At 40.6% G+C, this 18,882-nt stretch overlaps 1 protein-coding gene across 21 annotated transcripts in view; it reads right to left on the reverse strand.

The window, feature by feature from the left end:
* Positions 1–18,882, reverse strand: part of scrib (scribble planar cell polarity protein) — a 95,765-nt gene that overhangs the window by 30,490 nt on the left and 46,393 nt on the right. For 20 of the 21 annotated variants that reach the window (XM_036124836.1, XM_036124818.1, XM_036124816.1 and 17 more), the window contains exons 11-25: positions 17,408–17,574; positions 17,147–17,277; positions 15,177–15,302; positions 14,866–15,051; positions 12,605–12,997; positions 10,957–11,019; positions 8,474–8,563; positions 8,299–8,376; positions 7,894–8,211; positions 6,917–6,997; positions 4,209–4,451; positions 3,173–3,283; positions 2,797–3,090; positions 2,530–2,718; positions 869–988 (exon numbers count right to left, since the gene is read on the reverse strand). In XM_036124836.1, the coding sequence (XP_035980729.1) occupies positions 869–988; positions 2,530–2,718; positions 2,797–3,090; positions 3,173–3,283; positions 4,209–4,451; positions 6,917–6,997; positions 7,894–8,211; positions 8,299–8,376; positions 8,474–8,563; positions 10,957–11,019; positions 12,605–12,997; positions 14,866–15,051; positions 15,177–15,302; positions 17,147–17,277; positions 17,408–17,574 (2,590 nt within the window). The remainder of the gene's footprint in view (positions 1–868; positions 989–2,529; positions 2,719–2,796; positions 3,091–3,172; positions 3,284–4,208; positions 4,452–6,916; positions 6,998–7,893; positions 8,212–8,298; positions 8,377–8,473; positions 8,564–10,956; positions 11,020–12,604; positions 12,998–14,865; positions 15,052–15,176; positions 15,303–17,146; positions 17,278–17,407; positions 17,575–18,882) is intronic. The other variant, XM_036124819.1, reaches the window with a different exon arrangement.

The following is an 18,882-nucleotide window of genomic DNA, read 5'->3' on the forward strand; positions in this document are numbered from 1 at the left end:
ATGGCTGGACGATAATTCAATAACAATATATATCGATCGATAGACGTGTGGCGCGATAGGGAAAAAATAGGGTCGATAAAAGTTCAATAGACAGTTTTCCATATTAGTTGATGGTCAGGGTTCCCGCGGATCCTTAAAAAGTCCTAAAAGGCATTGAATTCTGTAATATAAAGCTAAGGCCTTAATTGGCATTAAAATGTCTTAAATCAGTCTTTCTTAGGTCTTAAAATTGTTACCAGGTCATAAATAGGATTTTATTTTTGTAATCCTTACCAAACAGTAAAATAATTGACACAATTATAATTTTTTTAATTTACCAAACGGCTCAACGTAACCAATATTGGTTCCGTCACGATAGCGGAACCAATAAAAACGCAAATTTTTCTCTAACAGCGCTCCCTAAATTGTGCAACTAGTGCAGGGAATCAGTGCAAAATGAGCTGCAGTCTGTTTCCTTAGACACCAAAACCTTGGACCTGTGTCAGCCTCTTAATTATGAAACCTGAGAAGTAACTAGTGTACTATTCCCACCTAAATAGGCTATTTTATTTATTTGGTATATTTATTTTGGTCTTTATTTAATAATAAAGTCTTTATTTAATAACATAACTCAGGTCTCTTAAGTTATTTTTCTTAAAAAAAATTCTGTTATGGTTAAATAAGTTGGTTAAATAAAGATTTAATTGGAATTCTGTGTTTGTGTTCTTTATTAAATAATTTAGCAATATCATAAAATGTCCAGGCAGAGCTGCACATAAAATATGGTTTTAAATATTTTCAATAATTATCTATATCGATCAATATGCATTTTTTTTTTTATCGATAAGCTTTTTATTCTATATATCGTCCAGCCCTAGGTCAGTCGTACCTTCTGAATGATCTCCATCTCCTCTGGGCTCAGGTCCCGGTCTATAGACGAGATGCTCTCCAGGCTGTTCTTCCGTACGATGCCGGTTGCAAACGGGTTGGCGATGATCCCAGGAGACGCCTGGAAAAAAAACAAAAAAACATCATTTATTGAATACCTTCACATATACCTTCTTCTCATCGCTCGTTAAATGTTTTTCTTAAATGCTGGCAGACAACCAGAGCTGCTGTTTATGAAAGAGACGCACAGAAGATTCAAAATGTCGAATTTACGAACTTTTCAGCAACCAGCGCCTCCAGGGTCGCGTCAACACCACCAGTCGGTTGAAGGACAAAGGCTCAGCTGCTTTTTTTTAATATTGGTTGAGCTATTAAAGCTGAACTCAGAGGAAGCCCAAAATGTGCCGGCATGTCAGCTGTTCCCTCCTACAGGGACTTAATAAGCTGCAGACATCGGAGCAAAGGTGTCTCCGTTTCATCCGTCCTCTCTCTGCTAAGGCCAGACCAGGTCTACCTGCTGAGCTTGTTGCTGCGGTCCGAGGTCAGCGACTTTATACTCTAACATGTAATAGTTGCTTTAAAAAGCTTTATTTTGTGCACAAAGCTTTTACTTTATGATGTTATTTATTTATCCCTTAAAAATACCACAGGAGAACCATTTTCCTCCTGTCTGATAGGGCTGGGCGATATGGATTAAAAAATAAATCTCCGATTTTATCATACCAAATCCGATTAATCAATTTTTTCCTCCTTTTTGTTTCATATCATGTCTTTTTAAACATATACAAACAACAAATCAATTTGTTTCCTCGCCATGTGGATTAGTTGCTAAAAGACCCACAGCATCTAAACTCGGAGCAGTAATGATTGCGTTCTGCCTACAATATATTTCAATCAAAATTGCTATTTTGACTTTTCTCCGCATTAACCACAAGCAACAAAAATGGCCTCTAAATAAAGATGTTTGTAAACAAGGACTATTTCAAATATGAACTTTTAATGTTTCTATTGATCAGAATATTATTCAAGAGAACAGCTTTTAATTTAATTGGACATCAATCCTTGTTGAACATAAAGTCCAACCAACAAGCAAGTCTATGTATTGAACTGATTGACCTGTACTTAATGCTATGTGTGATTATATAAACTCTAAAACAAGTAATAAAATTAGATTATCTCTCTGCTGCAACTGTCTTCCCTTCCATGTGGAGGTAAACCCACTTCAAACATTTTACTGACACCTAATGGACGTGTCTAATTCCCTAATTGATACATAGTCAAAAATTGCAGACCTCTGCGATTTGGAAATTGCGTTATTTTAAATCACGATTATATTGAAAATGCGATTAAATGTTCAGCCCTACCCCTAACCTGGATTTTTCCTGTATTTGAGGCTTTTGAGCGATACAGGGAGAACCAGTTATATATGTTTGTCTTGAAGAGACAACTAAATAAATCATATCTGCACAATATGCAGAACCGTTCTGCATCTTTAGCAGCTGCAGGTTCTCTTTCCTGCAGTATCTGCATAAATGTTTGTAACCTTAAATCAAACGCAACGGTCCTAAAATCGGCATTTTCACTGCAGTTTAGTGACGAGATGGAGAACAAATTCCCTTTTTTTAGGTTTTTTTCCAGTAATATGTTTTTTTGTGGTCTCACCTCGACAGTGGCGACTTTACGCGGGTCGAAGCCGTCACACACCAGCATGACCAGAGAGTCTCCGACGGCACGGAGCACTCTGACCGCCTCTGTGTGGGTCATTCCCAGCAGGCTGTGGTTGTTCACCTCCAGGATGCGCATGCCCACCTGCAGCCTGCCATCTCTGGCCGCCGCGCCGGTCGAACTCACCTGAAGAGAAAACATTTCGTCTCCAATCTGGACCCGATTATGGTCTGACTTCAGACACGGATGAACCGGTGTCGCTACCTTGGAGATGAAGATGCCCTCGTCTGTGGGGTCGAAGGGGTTTCCAGCGTGGCCTTTCGCTCCTCCACGGATGCTGATCCCCAGCTTCTCTCCCGACTGCTTTTGGATCAGAACCTCCTGCATCCCGGGCGGCGAAGGGTCCCGCCGCACCAGCATGCGGATCTCCTGCTTGTTGGCCAGGAGGGCCCGCACGGCCTCCTGGTGCGTGGCGTGCCGCAGGTCGATGGCGTTCACCTCCAATATGCGGTCGCCGACTCGCAGGCCGCTTTTACACGCCAAACCGTGAGGAATCACCTGGAGGAGAAAGCAGCGGGCTTTGACAAAACATGTTTCTGGAAGCGGCAGGAACCGTGAATTAGTTACAGAGCTGCTCTACCTTTGAGATGAACACCCCGGGTTCATTGATGCCGAAAGGGTGACTGGCGTGGTCGCTGCCGCCAACGATGCTCAGTCCAAGAGGGCCGCCTGACTTCACCAGGATCACCTCCTGTTGGGATTGGCAGCAGTAGGAGGGACTTTTAGGAATTAAGACAGTAAATCTGACCCAAAATAAAAAAAAAAAAAAAAAACTAACAAAAACAAAAACAAAGTATAGTCTGCTGTGCAAACCAAAAACTTCAAACTGCACACACAATATCTCAGCAAGCCTCCATCCCATGCAGCTGAACAGCATCAGGAACGAGGAGGGTCCAAAATTCAATTCAATTAAATTTTATTTATATAGTGCCAATTCATTAAAACATGTCATCTCGAGGCACTTTACAAAAAAGTTCTGCATCCACACGGGTTACTAAACACCCACACTGCAAAAACGGAACTAAAAATAAGTAATATTTTCTTAAAATGAGCGTATCTGTCCTTGATTTGAGCAGCTAAATAAGATGATCTGCCAATGCACTGCAAAAACAGACTAAACTAAACTAAAAATAATAATTTTCTTTAAATTAGTGTATTTGTACTTTATTTGAGTAGATAAATAAGATAATCTGCAAATGGAATGAGATTTTTGCACTTAAAATAAGAAGAACTCTTCTCTATCAACTTATTTCAAGTGCATTATATCTAATTATCTTATTTTAGGGGAAAAAATACTCATTTCATTGGCAGATAATCTTATTTACCTGCTCAGATCAAGGACAGATACACTCATTTCAAGAGAATTTTACTTATTTTTAGTTCTGTTTTTGCAGTGTGGAATGAGATTTTTGCACCTAAAATAGGAACAACTCATCATCTTATTTCAAGCGCAGTATATCTAATTATCTTATTTTAGGGGTCAAAATACTCATTTTAATATTATTTACCTGCTCAGATCAAGGACAAATACACACATTTTAATAACATTTTACTTATTTTAGATCTGTTTTGCAGTGGCAGCCCGGCCTCGCTCAGTAACGACGAAGGCCGCTCACCTCTATGGGATACTCGTCCTCCAGCTTTCCCATGTGGTTCCCCTGAAGGCCGTCCTCGTCTTGGTCTGGAGAGGCTGAGGGTTCTGGGGGCGGGGGGGAGTGGGCCCGAGCCCGGTTCTGACCCGGAGAGCCTCCCGGCGCGCTCGGGTCTCGCTCCACCAGCAGCGCGATGGTGGGGGAGGTGCCGGTAAGGAGCGCTACTGCCTGGTCATGCCTGGCCTCTGTCATGTCTACACCATTGATCTGGAGCGGGAGTGAAACCAACCACGGAGGAGGTGTGAGCCCACCAGGAGATTCCCGGAGATCTTTTACGACCAACAGGGTGAATATTTGCCGTCACTAGATTCTGTATATTATCATTACTATAATAACCCAGAGTTCAAACAAGTGTAGAGCGCTTTGTTAAAAGGCAGAGTAGCAGCAAGCAAAATAACACTTAAAACCCCAGAAACTGCTCAAACGTTCATGTTTCCATTCTTCTATAATATTTTCCATGCATTCTTGCCTTTATTTACTTAAGACCCAAGTTCTCAACCAAAATGTTTGCTCTTAAGTAGGGCTGGGCGATATGGATTAAAAAATAAATCTCAGATTTTATCATACCAAATCCGATTAATCGATTTTTTCCTCCTTTTTGTTTCATAAAAAGAAATTAAAGAAATTATTTTAAAACCTTGCTTTTATGTCAAGCATTTTTTCAGGGAGTTGACCTGAATTCAAAGTGCAACTAAAAACAAGCTGTGAAAGATGCTTGTAAAACAAGATGGCAGCCGTGCCATTATAAACAATGAAAATATAACAAAACATTTGCTGCTAGTGGTATTACACATTGAGCTAAGAACAGGCTTCACTGCACTTGTGAACTTCAAACTAAGTAAAAAAAAAAGAAGAAAATAAGTAAATGAAGTACCTCGTATTATGGTAAAAAAAAAAAGTTTCCACTTAACAATATTTTGAGAATACATTTGCCTAAACATATATTCAGCATCACATGCTGTTCTCTTCATGGAAACCCAATGAGTGTATTGGCAAAATAAAATCCAGATTTTCCAAAAATTAAATCTTAAAGAATTGTAAATTCGAATTAATCGATTAAATCGATTTATCGTCCAGCCCTACTCTTAAGTCAATAAAGGCAGCTAAATTACTACTTTAATTCCTTTCTGTGTACATCGCTAGAGGAAAAACCACCGCGCGCCACTCCATCCCGACAAGCAGAGGTCAGCACTGACCCGACAGTAACAGCTCTTACCGCGGGCCGAGGCGCTCTGCTGCCACGGTACCGTTCATCTACCACAGCAGCAGAGCAACGCGGCCCGACACCACGCCCACCGCCAAGCGGGCAGGGAGACTCGCTCAGAGTTAGAGCGCATGCAGAGGGACGGGGTGAGATTACAGAAGAGACAGAACGAGGGAAGGAGGAAGGAGCTACTGCCAGAGAGAAGGCAGCAGGCCTTGACTGGGAAACTTAAACAGAGCAGCAGAGACAAGACAAAACATCTGGCAGCTGGTTACTGATTCACATCTAGAGATAAAGGGCAAAAAAACAAAAAAAAACAACAACTTTGGAATATGATTAGAAGAGGAACAAAAGTATAAAGAAAAACATGCAGGAAGCTGTGAGCTGTAAAACATTCGATTTGGTGGATTAAATAGTTAGCAGCCCCTCTCCAACAAGCTTCTCTGAAACTTTGGGCTACTATATATATATATATATATATATATATATATATATATATATATATATATATATATATATATATATATATATATATATATATATATTCCCCTAAATAGGATTTTGAGTGTGATGTCTAGCCAGAACATTTATTTTCTACGGGTTGGAGGTCGAGATGAAAACTGTTACATGAGTAGATCTAAAAATTTGATCCCTGTTGTGAGCATCTAGCTTAATAAGCGCATTGCCAGGGTTAAATTTAAGGTAATCAAAACATGGTTGATTTAAAGACGATGTTTAGCGATGCGTCAAGAAAATTAACGGTGAGCAGAATTGGATGATTTCCAGGTTATTACGCTGTGGAAAACTTAAAAATCCCTTCTTTTTTTTTGTTGTTCAGTGAATGCACCGTGCCTAAACGCTCTAACTAAACTCTTCAGAGCGGAGGTTGTTCCAGGAAGTCTCCAGGATGTTTTCTGGATCAGAGGAAACGTATACATGAAACGAGCATTTAAAGGGAAAGCGTCTCCTCCTGAAATGTCTTTGATGGCTGTGAGATGGCGAGAGAGAGTGAAGCTTCTAGCGGATGACATCGTGACAGAAATGTTTTATTGTAACGCTGCTTCGTTTTTATCATTTTGATCCTTCAACCTTTGTGGGAGAACACGCTGCATAAAAAATCTGGAAATTTCAGAGTTTATACAAAGATCTGCTTTCTCCTGGAAACACACACCAAGAATGCGAGCCGCACTAATCTGGTCTCGTCTTTGTTCTAAAATAGTAAAACGGATTTTTCCAGCAACTCTCACACCTATTAATAGAAATGAATCCCTCTTTTAATATACTTATTTAAACATTGATTTCAAAAGTTCAAAGCTTTACATAAAACAGATCAGAATTTGATCAGAACAATACAATCCACCTCTACATAACAATAAATTAACGCATGTATGGACGGGGTAAAAAAAATTAACTACTTTCTTAGTGACTTTAACCCTGAACACATTTAACAGTGAATGAAGACACTCACAGAGATCACCCTGTCCCCGACGCGCAGCGTGCTGTCTCTGTGTGCGGCTCCGCCCTCAGCGATCCTGGAAATGTAGATTCCCTGAAAAACAGACAGACGGCCATTTAAAGAAAAACTTCTCACTTTCTCTTCTGCTAAAACTTCTTCTATGAGCTTTTTTGTGCACCTTTCTGAAAGAAGAAGAAGAAGAAAAATAGTCCTTTGACGTCCTGAGTCTAATTACCACAATGTTTGATATTGAGCTTTGCAAGTAAAATGTTTGGTGTAACAGGCTAAAATGCTGCAATCACTCAGTTACCTCGTCTGTGTGATAAAACAGGAGCATTTAAGACCAACATTTGGGGTTTTAATAGCTCTTATAATAATCAATTTGTTTGCAAACTGACTGATTAAATAAAAAAACAAGCAAACATTAAGTTGAAGATTTGATCTTTAAGACAGCTGCTTCAGTGATGATCTGCTGTGACAAATCAAACAGTTTAATCAGTGATAAAAAAAACAACATTTTGAGCTCCTAGCCTGCTCCACCGAAGCATAACCTGAAAACACCTGCAGGGGAACAGGCTGCTGCACCACATCCACCAATCAGCCGAGCATAAAAACGCGCCACATCCACCTGAAAACAAAAACTTTGACAAACAGCCAACACTTACAGTCTGACCTGCCTAAATCACACGAGTCCTTTCCTTTTTTTCCCTCCACCCTGGACTTCAGAGCTACAGAGCTGCTCTGGCCCAAGTCTACAGCTCACCATGCCACGTTACAGCGGACCTATCAGGTGTCAGGGCCGGCTATTCATATCTCTGTCACCCCGGTGATGACTGTAAACGCTGCGGACGAGAAGAGGCACCCTTAAGAGATGGATGGGCCTCACCGTTACAGACTTCCTGGATCATTCTCGTTAGTGAGTTTATAAAGGTGTGCTGTTAGTAAACCATAACCTTGAGTGTTAACGGTGTGTTTAGGAGCAATCTTACCGTGTCTCCTGTGCGATACGGCGTAGAGCCTTTGCCCCCGGCGATGCTGAAGCCGAGGCCCTTGTCGTTGCGGATCAGGCAGGTGGAGAACCGCTGCCGGGGTCCGCTGGGGCTGCTCTCCAGGCTGAAGGCGAGGCCGCTGCTCCGCCGCTCCCGGGGGAAGTAGTCGTCCTCGGGCCTCAGCGGCGTGGTGGTGATGGCGTTCTCGGGCTCCACCATGCGCTCCCGCAGCACCGTCATGGAAACCGTGGCGCCGGAGCTGCGGAGAGCCTCGACCGCGGTGTGGTGCTCCGCTTCATGGAGGTCCACGCCGTTCACCTGAGAGCCGGAGACAGAGGAAGGGTAAAACTCTGGGAAGGCGCCTCAGAAACCTCTTTAATCTAATCAAACTGATTTTGTTTTTACCTCTAGAAGCTTATCGCCCACTTTCACTCCTGCTCTTGCTGCAGGACCATCCTCTGACACTCTGGAGATGAAGATCCCCTTAGAAACACAACCGAAGACAACGTTTAAAATCGACAGCGTGCGTTAATTAGGCTGTGCCGAGCTGAGCTGGTATGAATCCATGTGGGGTTTTCACCTCGTCGTCTCCCTTGTAAGGTGTGGATCCTTTTCCTCCAGCTATGCTGATCCCGAGCCCGCCAGACTGCCGTACAATGATCAGCGAGTGCTGCAAGTTGATTGAAAAGAAGTAAAAAAAAAAACACAAAGCAAAAAAAAGACGGCGGCAATGAATCTCAACCTAAAAACATGTTTTTTCAGGCCAGGTTTGGATGGTGAGAAGTAAATAAATGCAAAGTTTTCTTGCAAAATGTTCCAGTTTATCGTCATTGACAGTGAATGAGCTCCCTTAGTCTACCAGCAGGTGGCGACGGTCAGCGCCTGCCGTCTCTAAAGAGTAAAAACAGATACACACTGATGCTAATTTTAATATTAATAATAAAAAAAGGATTATTTGACCTAATTTTCCAACGTTGAGGCAATCCTTTAATAAAATAACGTGTTAGATGCACCTGTCTGCTCATATAGTCAAAGTTAGAAAAAGGAATTAACAGGCTGTGCACCGTCTATGCAAGTCATGCAGAAATGCAGATGAAACGAGACAAATTCACAACAGGAAGCATCAAAGTTACAGCCAGGAGGAAAAGCCAGGAGTTCCTGAACGTGGAAACCACTTTGCAGCCTAGCTGCCGTGTAGTCTCCAAGTTAACGCTGTAACAGGAACTGTTCTGAAGGATCTACTTGTCTGAAGAAGAAACCAACGTTCTGGTTGGACACGCGTCAAACTATAGCATGTTTGCCTTGAAACAAACTAGATCTAGTCGCCACAGTAAAAAGTAACTCGTGCCGCAACTGTTTGACGCTCTAAATGTTACACCCTTCACACAACTAGCATATATTATTATTATTATAAATTGTTATGTATGTAACTGGGATGCATCATTAAGAACATGCAAGCTTTATATGTTTCTTTAGGAACAGTCGGTATCTTTAGACGTGGCGAGATAAGAGACAGCAGCTCATGTTTCCTTTTGCAACCTTTACATGCGCGGTATAATATTTTAATATTCTAGACCTTAAATCATGCAAGGACGTTAGTTGAAAACTAGAGAGGAGAGGACAGTGGAGCAAACGTGTAAAAATAAGTTATTTAGCCGTTTACACAGTTGTGTTTTACGGTAGCGCTACGGGATTCATCCATGCAAAGCTAACCTTCTGGTTAAATTCTCTTGATCTATTTACATTTTTATTTTTTTTAAATAAAACACTTGGAGGAAGTAACGTTCTACAAACGAGCAACATGGATGGACAACAGGGAGCAAAGCAGCAGAGGGGGAGGAGAGCCAGGAGACGTGCAGTGTGCCAGAACCCGATGCCAGAAGTCAGAATAAAAAGGGAAGCATTTCAGACAGCAGGACGACATAAAGCACAAAAAGAAACCATTGAAATGATTAAAATACTAACAAAACATAGCCCTGAGTGACCCAGGACTTTTTATAAAACTCTTTACAGTAATTAGAGGAAAACTAACTATATTTTTTTATATCTAAGCTAGATGTAAGCATATCTCCTGTCTCACCATGCAATTTTACAACTAAAACAAAAACAAGTCATTCCAGGTCACATTATTTCTAATTGTACCATTAGTTTTACGGATTGATGTGGGTAGGATCCCACATGTAGCTTTTGATGCTTTTTTGGGCTAATTTCTCATAACAAAACAGCCTGACCTAGCCTAGCTTAGACGTCTATTTGCTGCAAGGTTTAAAAACTGCTTTAAAAAGGATTAATCTGACGAATAATGGACTGCAGAAATGTTTTAAAAGGGTCTAAAAAAGGCCAAATGTGCTCCCTCATAATCTTGCTGATGCCTTTTTTGCCCTGGCATGGTGTTGAAAATCTAAAGTATTCTGACTATGAATCAAGTCCTTGTAACTTTGTTTCTGTATAGCAAACTAAATAAAAAAACAGAATATAATTGATCCAAATTGGGTTAAACCCACTTCCAATAAAACCGACGCATTTTACGAGCAAATTTAAATCATCATGTCGTTATTTCTGGTATTCTGTATTTGATTGTTTGGTTAAATGCTGCCAATATCTGCAGCGTCCCACTTAGACGTCTACAGAGAAAATTAGGAGCCTCTTAATTGTGCTTTGCCAAACTTGTTAGGAAATAAATGGATGGATAAAAAAATACATACATTTTTAATCACAAAACAGCTTCAGTAGCGCTTTGTGTTGGCTATAAGAGCGTCTACATGAGAGAAACTAAAAGGTTTCTGCTGCAGAGTCCTACGAGAGCTCATAACTGAAGCACAAATCATCATTAATCGTTTCATGGTGTCAAATAAATATTTACCAGCAATGCTGCAGTCCTAATTTCGGGTTCTGCCACACCGACACGCCGGTAACAGATCTGTTCAGAGGGCTTTCTTTGTGATGGGCTCAGATTAAGTGGGTTTTATGTGACTGCTTTCTCCACTTCCTAAACCTGTGTTAGCCTGGGTGGATGAATGATGCACAGATAGGCACACTGGGTGGCAAAGAGTAGGTACAGACCTCTTCCTCCTCAATTCGAGCAGGTTCAATCAGCAGATTATTGACTTGATCAAATGACACCCCCTGTTAGGACAGGAACCAGCGAGAGGCATGCGGATTAGTCAGGCCAAAATTAAAATATCCACTCATTCCCACGCCCACGCTCTCCAGCACACGCGCTCCACTGCTTCACCGTCTGCTCCGCCTCGGGGCCGACGGCGAGTCCACATTCGCTCCCCAGCCACCAGAAGCAAATACAGGCAGAGGTGGAAAGACAAGACCAAGGAGCTGAGCCAGAGTGCAAAACAAAAAACACAAACACCAGGGTGCAGCGAGAGCAAAAACAGGGAAGCAGAAGAAGCACAACCTCCAGACGGTGAAAGATTTTTCCTCCCTAGAAACCGTCAGCGGATCAACGGGACCCTCAGGAAAAATAATACAGACCAGGTTCAGCCCTGGACTGAAGCTAGGACAAAATTAATTTCTTTCTGCTACATTAAAACTGATCTTCTGGAGCCAAATAGAGATTTTTATTTTTATTTTATTTCATCAATCGATCACTGAAAACTAAATCTGCTGCTCTGCTTCACTGAGAAATCTGGGCGTTAAACCCATGAATGAACAACTGGAAGCTGAAAGGAGACAAAGTTGACTGATTGGTAAGAGCTTTTAATTGCAGCAGAAATATATCACAAAGAAATGGAAGATTTCAACCTTTATTTTCAGCTTTTTATGAGGTCAAAAGTAACATAAAGGATCAATATTTGGGAAAATGACCTTATGCCCATTGTTAAGTACAGCAGAGGCTGCGAGGCTGTGTCTCTACCAAAGATCCCAGGATCTAGTGCGAGTGCATGATTCATAAACTTTAATAGATATTTAGAGACCTGCTAAATTTATTAAATTGTTTTTTTTCTTCCAAATTGTGATATCTGATTTATTAAATTTGTATTTTTCTTCAAACTGTAATATTCGTACTCATGTTTTGTTGGTAATCTGCCCCTTAATTTAAAAATATTGATAATTGTAAATTGTCACTATACGTTTTTTTTAGTTTTGGTTTTTACTTTAAATTATTATTTTATTTAAGCGGCTAAACAAACTAGGACCGTTTAAAAAAAGAAAAGAAACCAAGGCTCGTTGGATCTCACATTCCAGCTCTGCCAGTAGATGTTGTGGCTGGTCTGAGTTCAGCCACACAAACAGAACCACATTCATAAAAAACACACACAGAACAGATTTGGTGAGATGATTTAACGCCGTGTTAAACAGGATTTTGTAATAAAAAAATTAAATAAATCAATACAAGTCATCAAGTCTCCCCCAAATGCTACTGATTCACTGAGCAGCAACTGATCAGCTTCATTCGTACATGTCAGCATGTGGGTGAGATGTTATAAAAGCAGCATTATCTGATTAAATTAGCAGATGGTTTGTGATGGTGAGAAGTTTAGTCTTGAACTGAGCCGGTGTTCTGCAGGAAAAGCTCGTTTTTAAGTTAATGTGCTGGTGGACATTAGGTTTCGTCCCTAACGTGTGTGCGCTGTGTTTCTGAGAGGAGTGATGTGCAACAAAGCTGATTAAGTGATGATGATAAATGTTTTTCTACGTTTTAAATCCTCTCCCACGCCTCCAGACTGCATCCTGCCAGAGCCTGAATCTGTTTTACCTTCGCTTGGCTGGAGGTGCCGTGATGCCGGAGCTCCTCCAGCTCTTCTACTCTGTGACGGTGCTGAGGGGTGCCTACAATCTGCTCTTCCTCATCCTCCTCCTCCTCCTCTTCCTCCTCCTCCCGCTCGTCCTCAGCAGCCCGCGTCGGGGAGTGGAGGCCATCGGGGCTGAAGCCCTGCAGCAGGGCAGCCACGGTCTCGGGTTTGGGCAGCTTGTTGATTTTGAAGTGCTTCTTGTAATGCGGCGTGTCCTTTCTGATCAGCCGCTGCTTCTCGGGGGGGAACGCCGGCCTCTCGTAGTCTTCGTCGCTCCTCTCGCCGTTCTCCCGGTCCTCTTCGTCGTCTTCGTCTCCACCGCGGATGATTGGTTCTTCTGCAAAGTGCACGGTTGGCTGTAGAAAGAAAGGAAGTCAATGTAGGAGTCTTTATAGGAAGAAGCGGCTTTACAGCTGTGGCTAAAAGTTTTAACAACGACAAAAATCTGTTTTGTTTGAGAAACTCTACTTCAGGTTTTGTGGTGCCAATTTAAACTTAGGTATAAATGGAAAGTTTCATTTGTTCATTTGAATTTAAAAAGTGGCTCATCATAGAGCTCCGTCTCCAAGTTTATTGATGGAAAGTTTAGTGGAAGGAAAAGAATTGTGCACATGAATGAGGGACAGCTGCAGTTTCAGTGACAGGTTTCCACAACCAGCACACTGCAAAAACGGATCTAAAAACAAGTAAAATGTTCTCAAAGTTAGTCTATTTGTCCTTGATTTGAGCCAGTAAATGAGATTATCTGCCAATGGAATGAGTATCTTTACCCCTAAAATAAGATAATTAGACATCCTGCACTTGAAATAAGATGGAGATGAATTGTTCCTATTTTAAGTGGAAAAATCTTATTCCATTGGCAAATAGTCTTATTAACCTGCTCAAATCAAAGACAAATACACTCATTTCACGAAAATGTTACTTGTTTTTAGTTCTGTTTTTGCAGTGCAAGGATTTCTGCTGCCATCGCATCTGCTGGTCTGACATTTTATTACTTAATGCTTTCCTCTGCTTACAAGCTTTATTAAAACTAAGAATTTATTTTCCAGGAGGACTTTGTACCTTCTCAGAATGCAAAAAGTACCCATGTCTGCTTTAATGACCATGGTTTCACAGCACGTTAATTTCCTGCAAACTGGCCTGACTTAAACCTCTATATAAAATAAAAATGTATTTATATAGCACATTTAAGAACAACTACCGTTGGCCAAAGTGCAGCGCACAGAAAGAAAAACAATGATAATTCAATACAAGCACAGTACAAATAAAGAAAAATAGAGAAAAAATTCACACAATGTTAAAAGCCAGTGAGTATAAATGTGTTTTAAGAAGATATTTTAGTGTTAAGACAAAAATAAGAGACAGCAGACAAGCTGAAGGCTCCATTAAACCTCAGCAGAGCCGCGCTGCAGGAAAACAGCCCAACCAAGTACTGTACCTTAGACAAAGGAGGATGGATGGATCATCTATAAGAATAAATCTTCAACCAGACATAAATGTAATTAATCAATTCCTAAGTGACACTTTGGAAATTAATAGAATAAATTAATTTTTTTCAGGATTTTCAAATTGTTTTCACCTGAGAAGTGATCAAAGGAGTGCGGTTAATTCAAAAAGTAACGAAAGCTAAAAAGAACATAATCTGAGAACCTTAATTTAGTTTTTAGCCTTGCCACAAAATGAGCTTCCAGCATAACTTCAATAATAATAATTAAGCAAACAAGCTGCTTAACCTGAGGAGAACCCTCTAGTAGACTGAAGATATAATTGTTTTCTCTGAGGAAACCTTCTTCTATTCATGTGCACAGGCTTACTTACAGATCTACCTAAAAACCAAAATAAATTAAGAATAACGGTGACAGCACAGACGCTACAAACGCCTCAAAGATGATAACTAACATTTGTGATCCATGACCACCGCTGTAGAGATTAGTTCTGTGGACAACATGTGAAGTGGAAAAAAGGAGACAGATTTAAAGCGCCGATAAATGAAGAATTGGTTCCTGTCAGTCTGGACAGCCCAGGAAGCTGATATCCGGTGTTTCAGGTCAAACTACAGTAAATTTAAAAAGAAAAGTCACCGTAAAGACAGTGCTTCTGTTGATTTATTTCTCAGTAACGTTTTAAAACTACAGAAATGTATAATATTTATTGCCCGTAAAGCTACAGCACATCACCTCAAACCTTTCTACCAGGATTCTAGTTCTAGTTTATCGGCGTTTACCTCAATGTACTCCACCTCCATCTCATCCAGCTCCTCCTCCTCCTGAGGCGACTGGCCGTCCGTCAGGTACTCTCTCTGCGAGGGAGCGACCAGATTGTGTCTCTCCTCGTGGGACGTGGCCGACAGGGTGCTGTTGGACACCTGGGAGTCGTGGCTCTGGTTTGAAACGTCACTGAGTCGTTTCTCCTAAGAACAAAAAAAAAAGAAAAAGAAGAAGCTAAAACGTTGGAGCTAACAGTCCTTGTTCTTTAAAATTCAGTTTTGCCAGGCAAACCTGACCAAGTTATCAAATGAGTGATTTTTTTAATCACCTGTGGGTCAAGGGACTCATCTTCCCCATCAGGTCTGGATGTGTAGACCTCATTCCTCCGGTCCTCGATCCCCTTCTTCATCACCTTCAGCTCGCTGGGATGAGGAGTGGCTCTGCGCATGAGGCCCTGGTCAACACAAGCAGACCATGAAACCTCTCAGCAATTATCAGGAGAAAAATGTTCTAGAGAAGGACTGGCTGAGCAATTATAGAGAGAGAGAGAATCCAATCTTTTTTAGCAGTCAGTGAACGCACCATAGTTAAGCACCAACAGGTTTCGCTGAAGGCAAAACGCTTCAGAGTGAAAGTTGTTACAAAAGCTTTTCCTGTTTAACCATCGCAAACACAAACATGTAGCGTCTGACCGGAGCTTTTACCTGGAACCGTGAGCTCAGGTCAGATTAGGTAGAGAAGGATCATAATAAAAAAAACTTTAATAAAACAGGTTTGGTCGTACGGTGTGTGGTGTCCGGTCAGACGACTCAACACGCCAACAGATTTCTACTAAGATCATTCAGATGTCAGAAATCTGGAGAATCCTCTCAAGATCAAACGAGTAAATAAGTATGAGAGTAAATAAACATGGACGACCAGGACGAATACTGGCGATAGTTTGTGGACTGATTTTAACGGAGGAAAAAAAATAACAGAAAGAAAAGCCGTTGGTTAAAGAATTAGAGACAATCCAACATGTTGAATATGCCTGATTTGAGGTTGGAGCGGACCCGATCCTCTTAACACACCAAACACAGCAGGATATTCTCTTAAAATTATCTTAAGAGAGACGCCGATAACCAGAGTCTGTCCGAAGGGGGAGATTGGGACGAAAATCGAACTAAAAATCCTGTCGTGTGAACCAGCATTCACGAGTAAAACAAAGGATAAAGATGTGGAAAAGCACCTCCTACCTATAGTCAAGTACAGTAGAGGATCTATAATGCTGTGGTCCTGTTTTCTTTAATATATGGTAAAATAAACATCTAAATGGACAAACAAAAAAATGTTGATTAAAACAAGTTTTTTTTTTTTTTTTTTTAAGCAAGATGATCCAATGATCCAAATGAGCACAGAAACGGTCAAATCAGCCTCCATACCCGACGCTGATGGCAAACCGATGCCAACAGCTCACGGTTTTAATACTCTTGGGTGTAGAAGTTTTTACTAAAGCAATAAGACTAAAAGTTGGTTATTTTCAGCGTCAATCCGGGGTTAAAAATAAATAAATAAAATTAAGTCACAGGAAGCACAAAATGTGAGAAGCAAACAGAAAACGGGCGTTTTCTGTATATTACTCTTATGTGTTGGCAGGTCAGGCTGTTACTTTTAAACAGGCAGTAACAGGGAAGAACGCTTCGCAGCAAAGTTGTTCTGTTTTAGCTTTTTTAACCTTCAGTTAAAGATTAGAGTTAAAGATTAGAGACTATTTTCTCCAAGAATACTCACAGTTTCCACTGCTTAACTGAGCTAATACTTATGTATCTGATAACAAAGAGTTTAAAATGTCCAGTCCATAATCATTTGTTTAGAATAATATCAATGATGTAAAAGTTGATACATAAAATCTAAAATAGCTGTAAATCAGAATAATTCCCTTTCAAATATTAAACTTATATCCATATATTAACTTGTGATATGATGCATTCTTTGTTTAGATGGGAGGAAAAACTGCAGGGAGGTAGAACCTGTTTTGTTTTATACTGTAATTATTTTGTGTTGGTCTTTGTTGCTGTATAACAGTTCTGTCCCGTAACCGGGGAGGTTTTAGCTGTATTTGCAGATTCCTACTGATGTCCAGAGACATCTTTATATCACCATGCGACTAATATCACGACTTACATTTTCATTAATTTGTATGTTTCTAATTGTAGTTTTCAAAGAGCAGAATTAGCAGTTTAGCTCGTTAACAAAAGGAGTTGATGAGAACTGATGGATTTGGTTCAACAGGAAGACGGCGGTGCGGCGTCTGCTCACTCTGCGCTCCGCTGCAGCTTCCTCGTCCTCCTCCTCTTCAGCTTTGGTCTCCTCCTGGAACTGGATGACGGACACTCGGTTCAGATTGCTGTCCGTCCAGCTGTCGTCCACGCTGTTCTGCAGCAGGTTTTCTGTGGGGTGAGGAAAACACGTAACTTATACAAACCAAAGAATCAGTGATTTACAGTAGAACAAAACAAAAACGTTTATTTGAGCCACTTTGTTACAGAAACTGTGAACGCATTTGACCACGAGGCTCACCGAGGCTTGGCGACGGCTGCTGGGGCAGCAAATAGCAGGTCAACACTTTCTCTCCTGTTCGCTCGTCGTCGTCGGTCTGGAACTTGAGCATCGGCTGCGATTGGTTCTCGGCGAGCCACATGGCCTTCAGGTTGAGGTTTGTCAGGGCAAAAGGCAAGTTTTGTAATCTAGGGGGGGGAAAAAAATGGAGAAACAACACAAGGTCAACCAGAAGCGAGTCCAACTGAGATCCAAACGACACGAACAAAACTCTAACTGAACATAAGCAACCTGAAAGAAGGTAGATAATTTTATGCGGTTAACAAGCACTTCAATAACAAAGAGGAGAGTAAGTTGCAAGGATGGTTTCTCGACTATTTTTCTTATCAAAGTTACACACCAAACCCAAATTTCCCAATCAAAGGTCACGGTTGGTTGTTGTTCATTTTGGAACATGATATGATTTACCAATGTTTACATTTAATACTTCATAAACATACATCATGTTTCAAAAAGGAGTAGGATGAAGCATAAGCCTATTAAGCCCTACCCCTCAGCTACATGTGTCATGGAGGTAAAGGACAAATATTTACAGTAAAACAAACAGTATACCAACTTTTTATATATTACTCTTTTTTGTATTCATCAAAAATCCTTTTCTTATATTCTTTTTTAAATTGCTGTATGCTTTTACATTGTTTAATGTTTTCAGGCAAGCTGTTCCAGAGCTTCACTCCGCTAATTGATAAACTAAAACTTCTTTTTGTTGTTCGAACATACTTAGTTTTAAAATGTAATTTTCCTCTTAAATTATATCTCCATCTCTATCAGAAAACACTTGTTGTATGTGCGCAGGAAGTAAGTTATTTCTTGCTTTATAAAGGATTTGAGCAGTTCCGAAATTGATCACATCTACAAATTTGAGAACTCTTAAATCAAGGAAGAAACAGTGGGTGTGATCTCTAAAATGTTTGTTATTCGTTACTCGTATTGCTTTCTTTTGCATAATAATCAATGGTTGAATGTTTGTCGGTCAACTTTAGATCCACATATGGGGGGTAAATATCACGTTCACTATGAATTTAGTGAGTAGAGGTCAAGCTTTAACTGGAAAAACACTTGACCAGCCAAACATCCATTAGACAGATGATTGGCTGGTGGGACAGCTAGACGGGAGAAATGGGCAAATGATCGGATAAAAAGACGGACAAAAGAATAACTACATGACTGGATAGATGGACAGAGGGTGAAGTCGGTACCTCAAAAATACTCCAGAAACGTTGGGATAAATACAATTGAGAATAGAAATATACTTATTTTTTTTCCGCCCCAAGTGTTTTTAATTTTTATCCTGGAAATAAAAATAAAATCTAAATCCTGGACTTTAAAAGATTGTGCATCAACTCTGAAGTTAGAGGTCTCCGAACATTATCCCTACTTTGGCAGAGATGCAATAACCTCGTTATACTGATGACTTTATAATCGTGTCTGCACAG

This window comes from Fundulus heteroclitus, chromosome 21, assembly GCF_011125445.2.
Source record: "Fundulus heteroclitus isolate FHET01 chromosome 21, MU-UCD_Fhet_4.1, whole genome shotgun sequence".
In the NCBI taxonomy this organism is placed as follows: Eukaryota; Metazoa; Chordata; class Actinopteri; order Cyprinodontiformes; family Fundulidae; genus Fundulus; species Fundulus heteroclitus.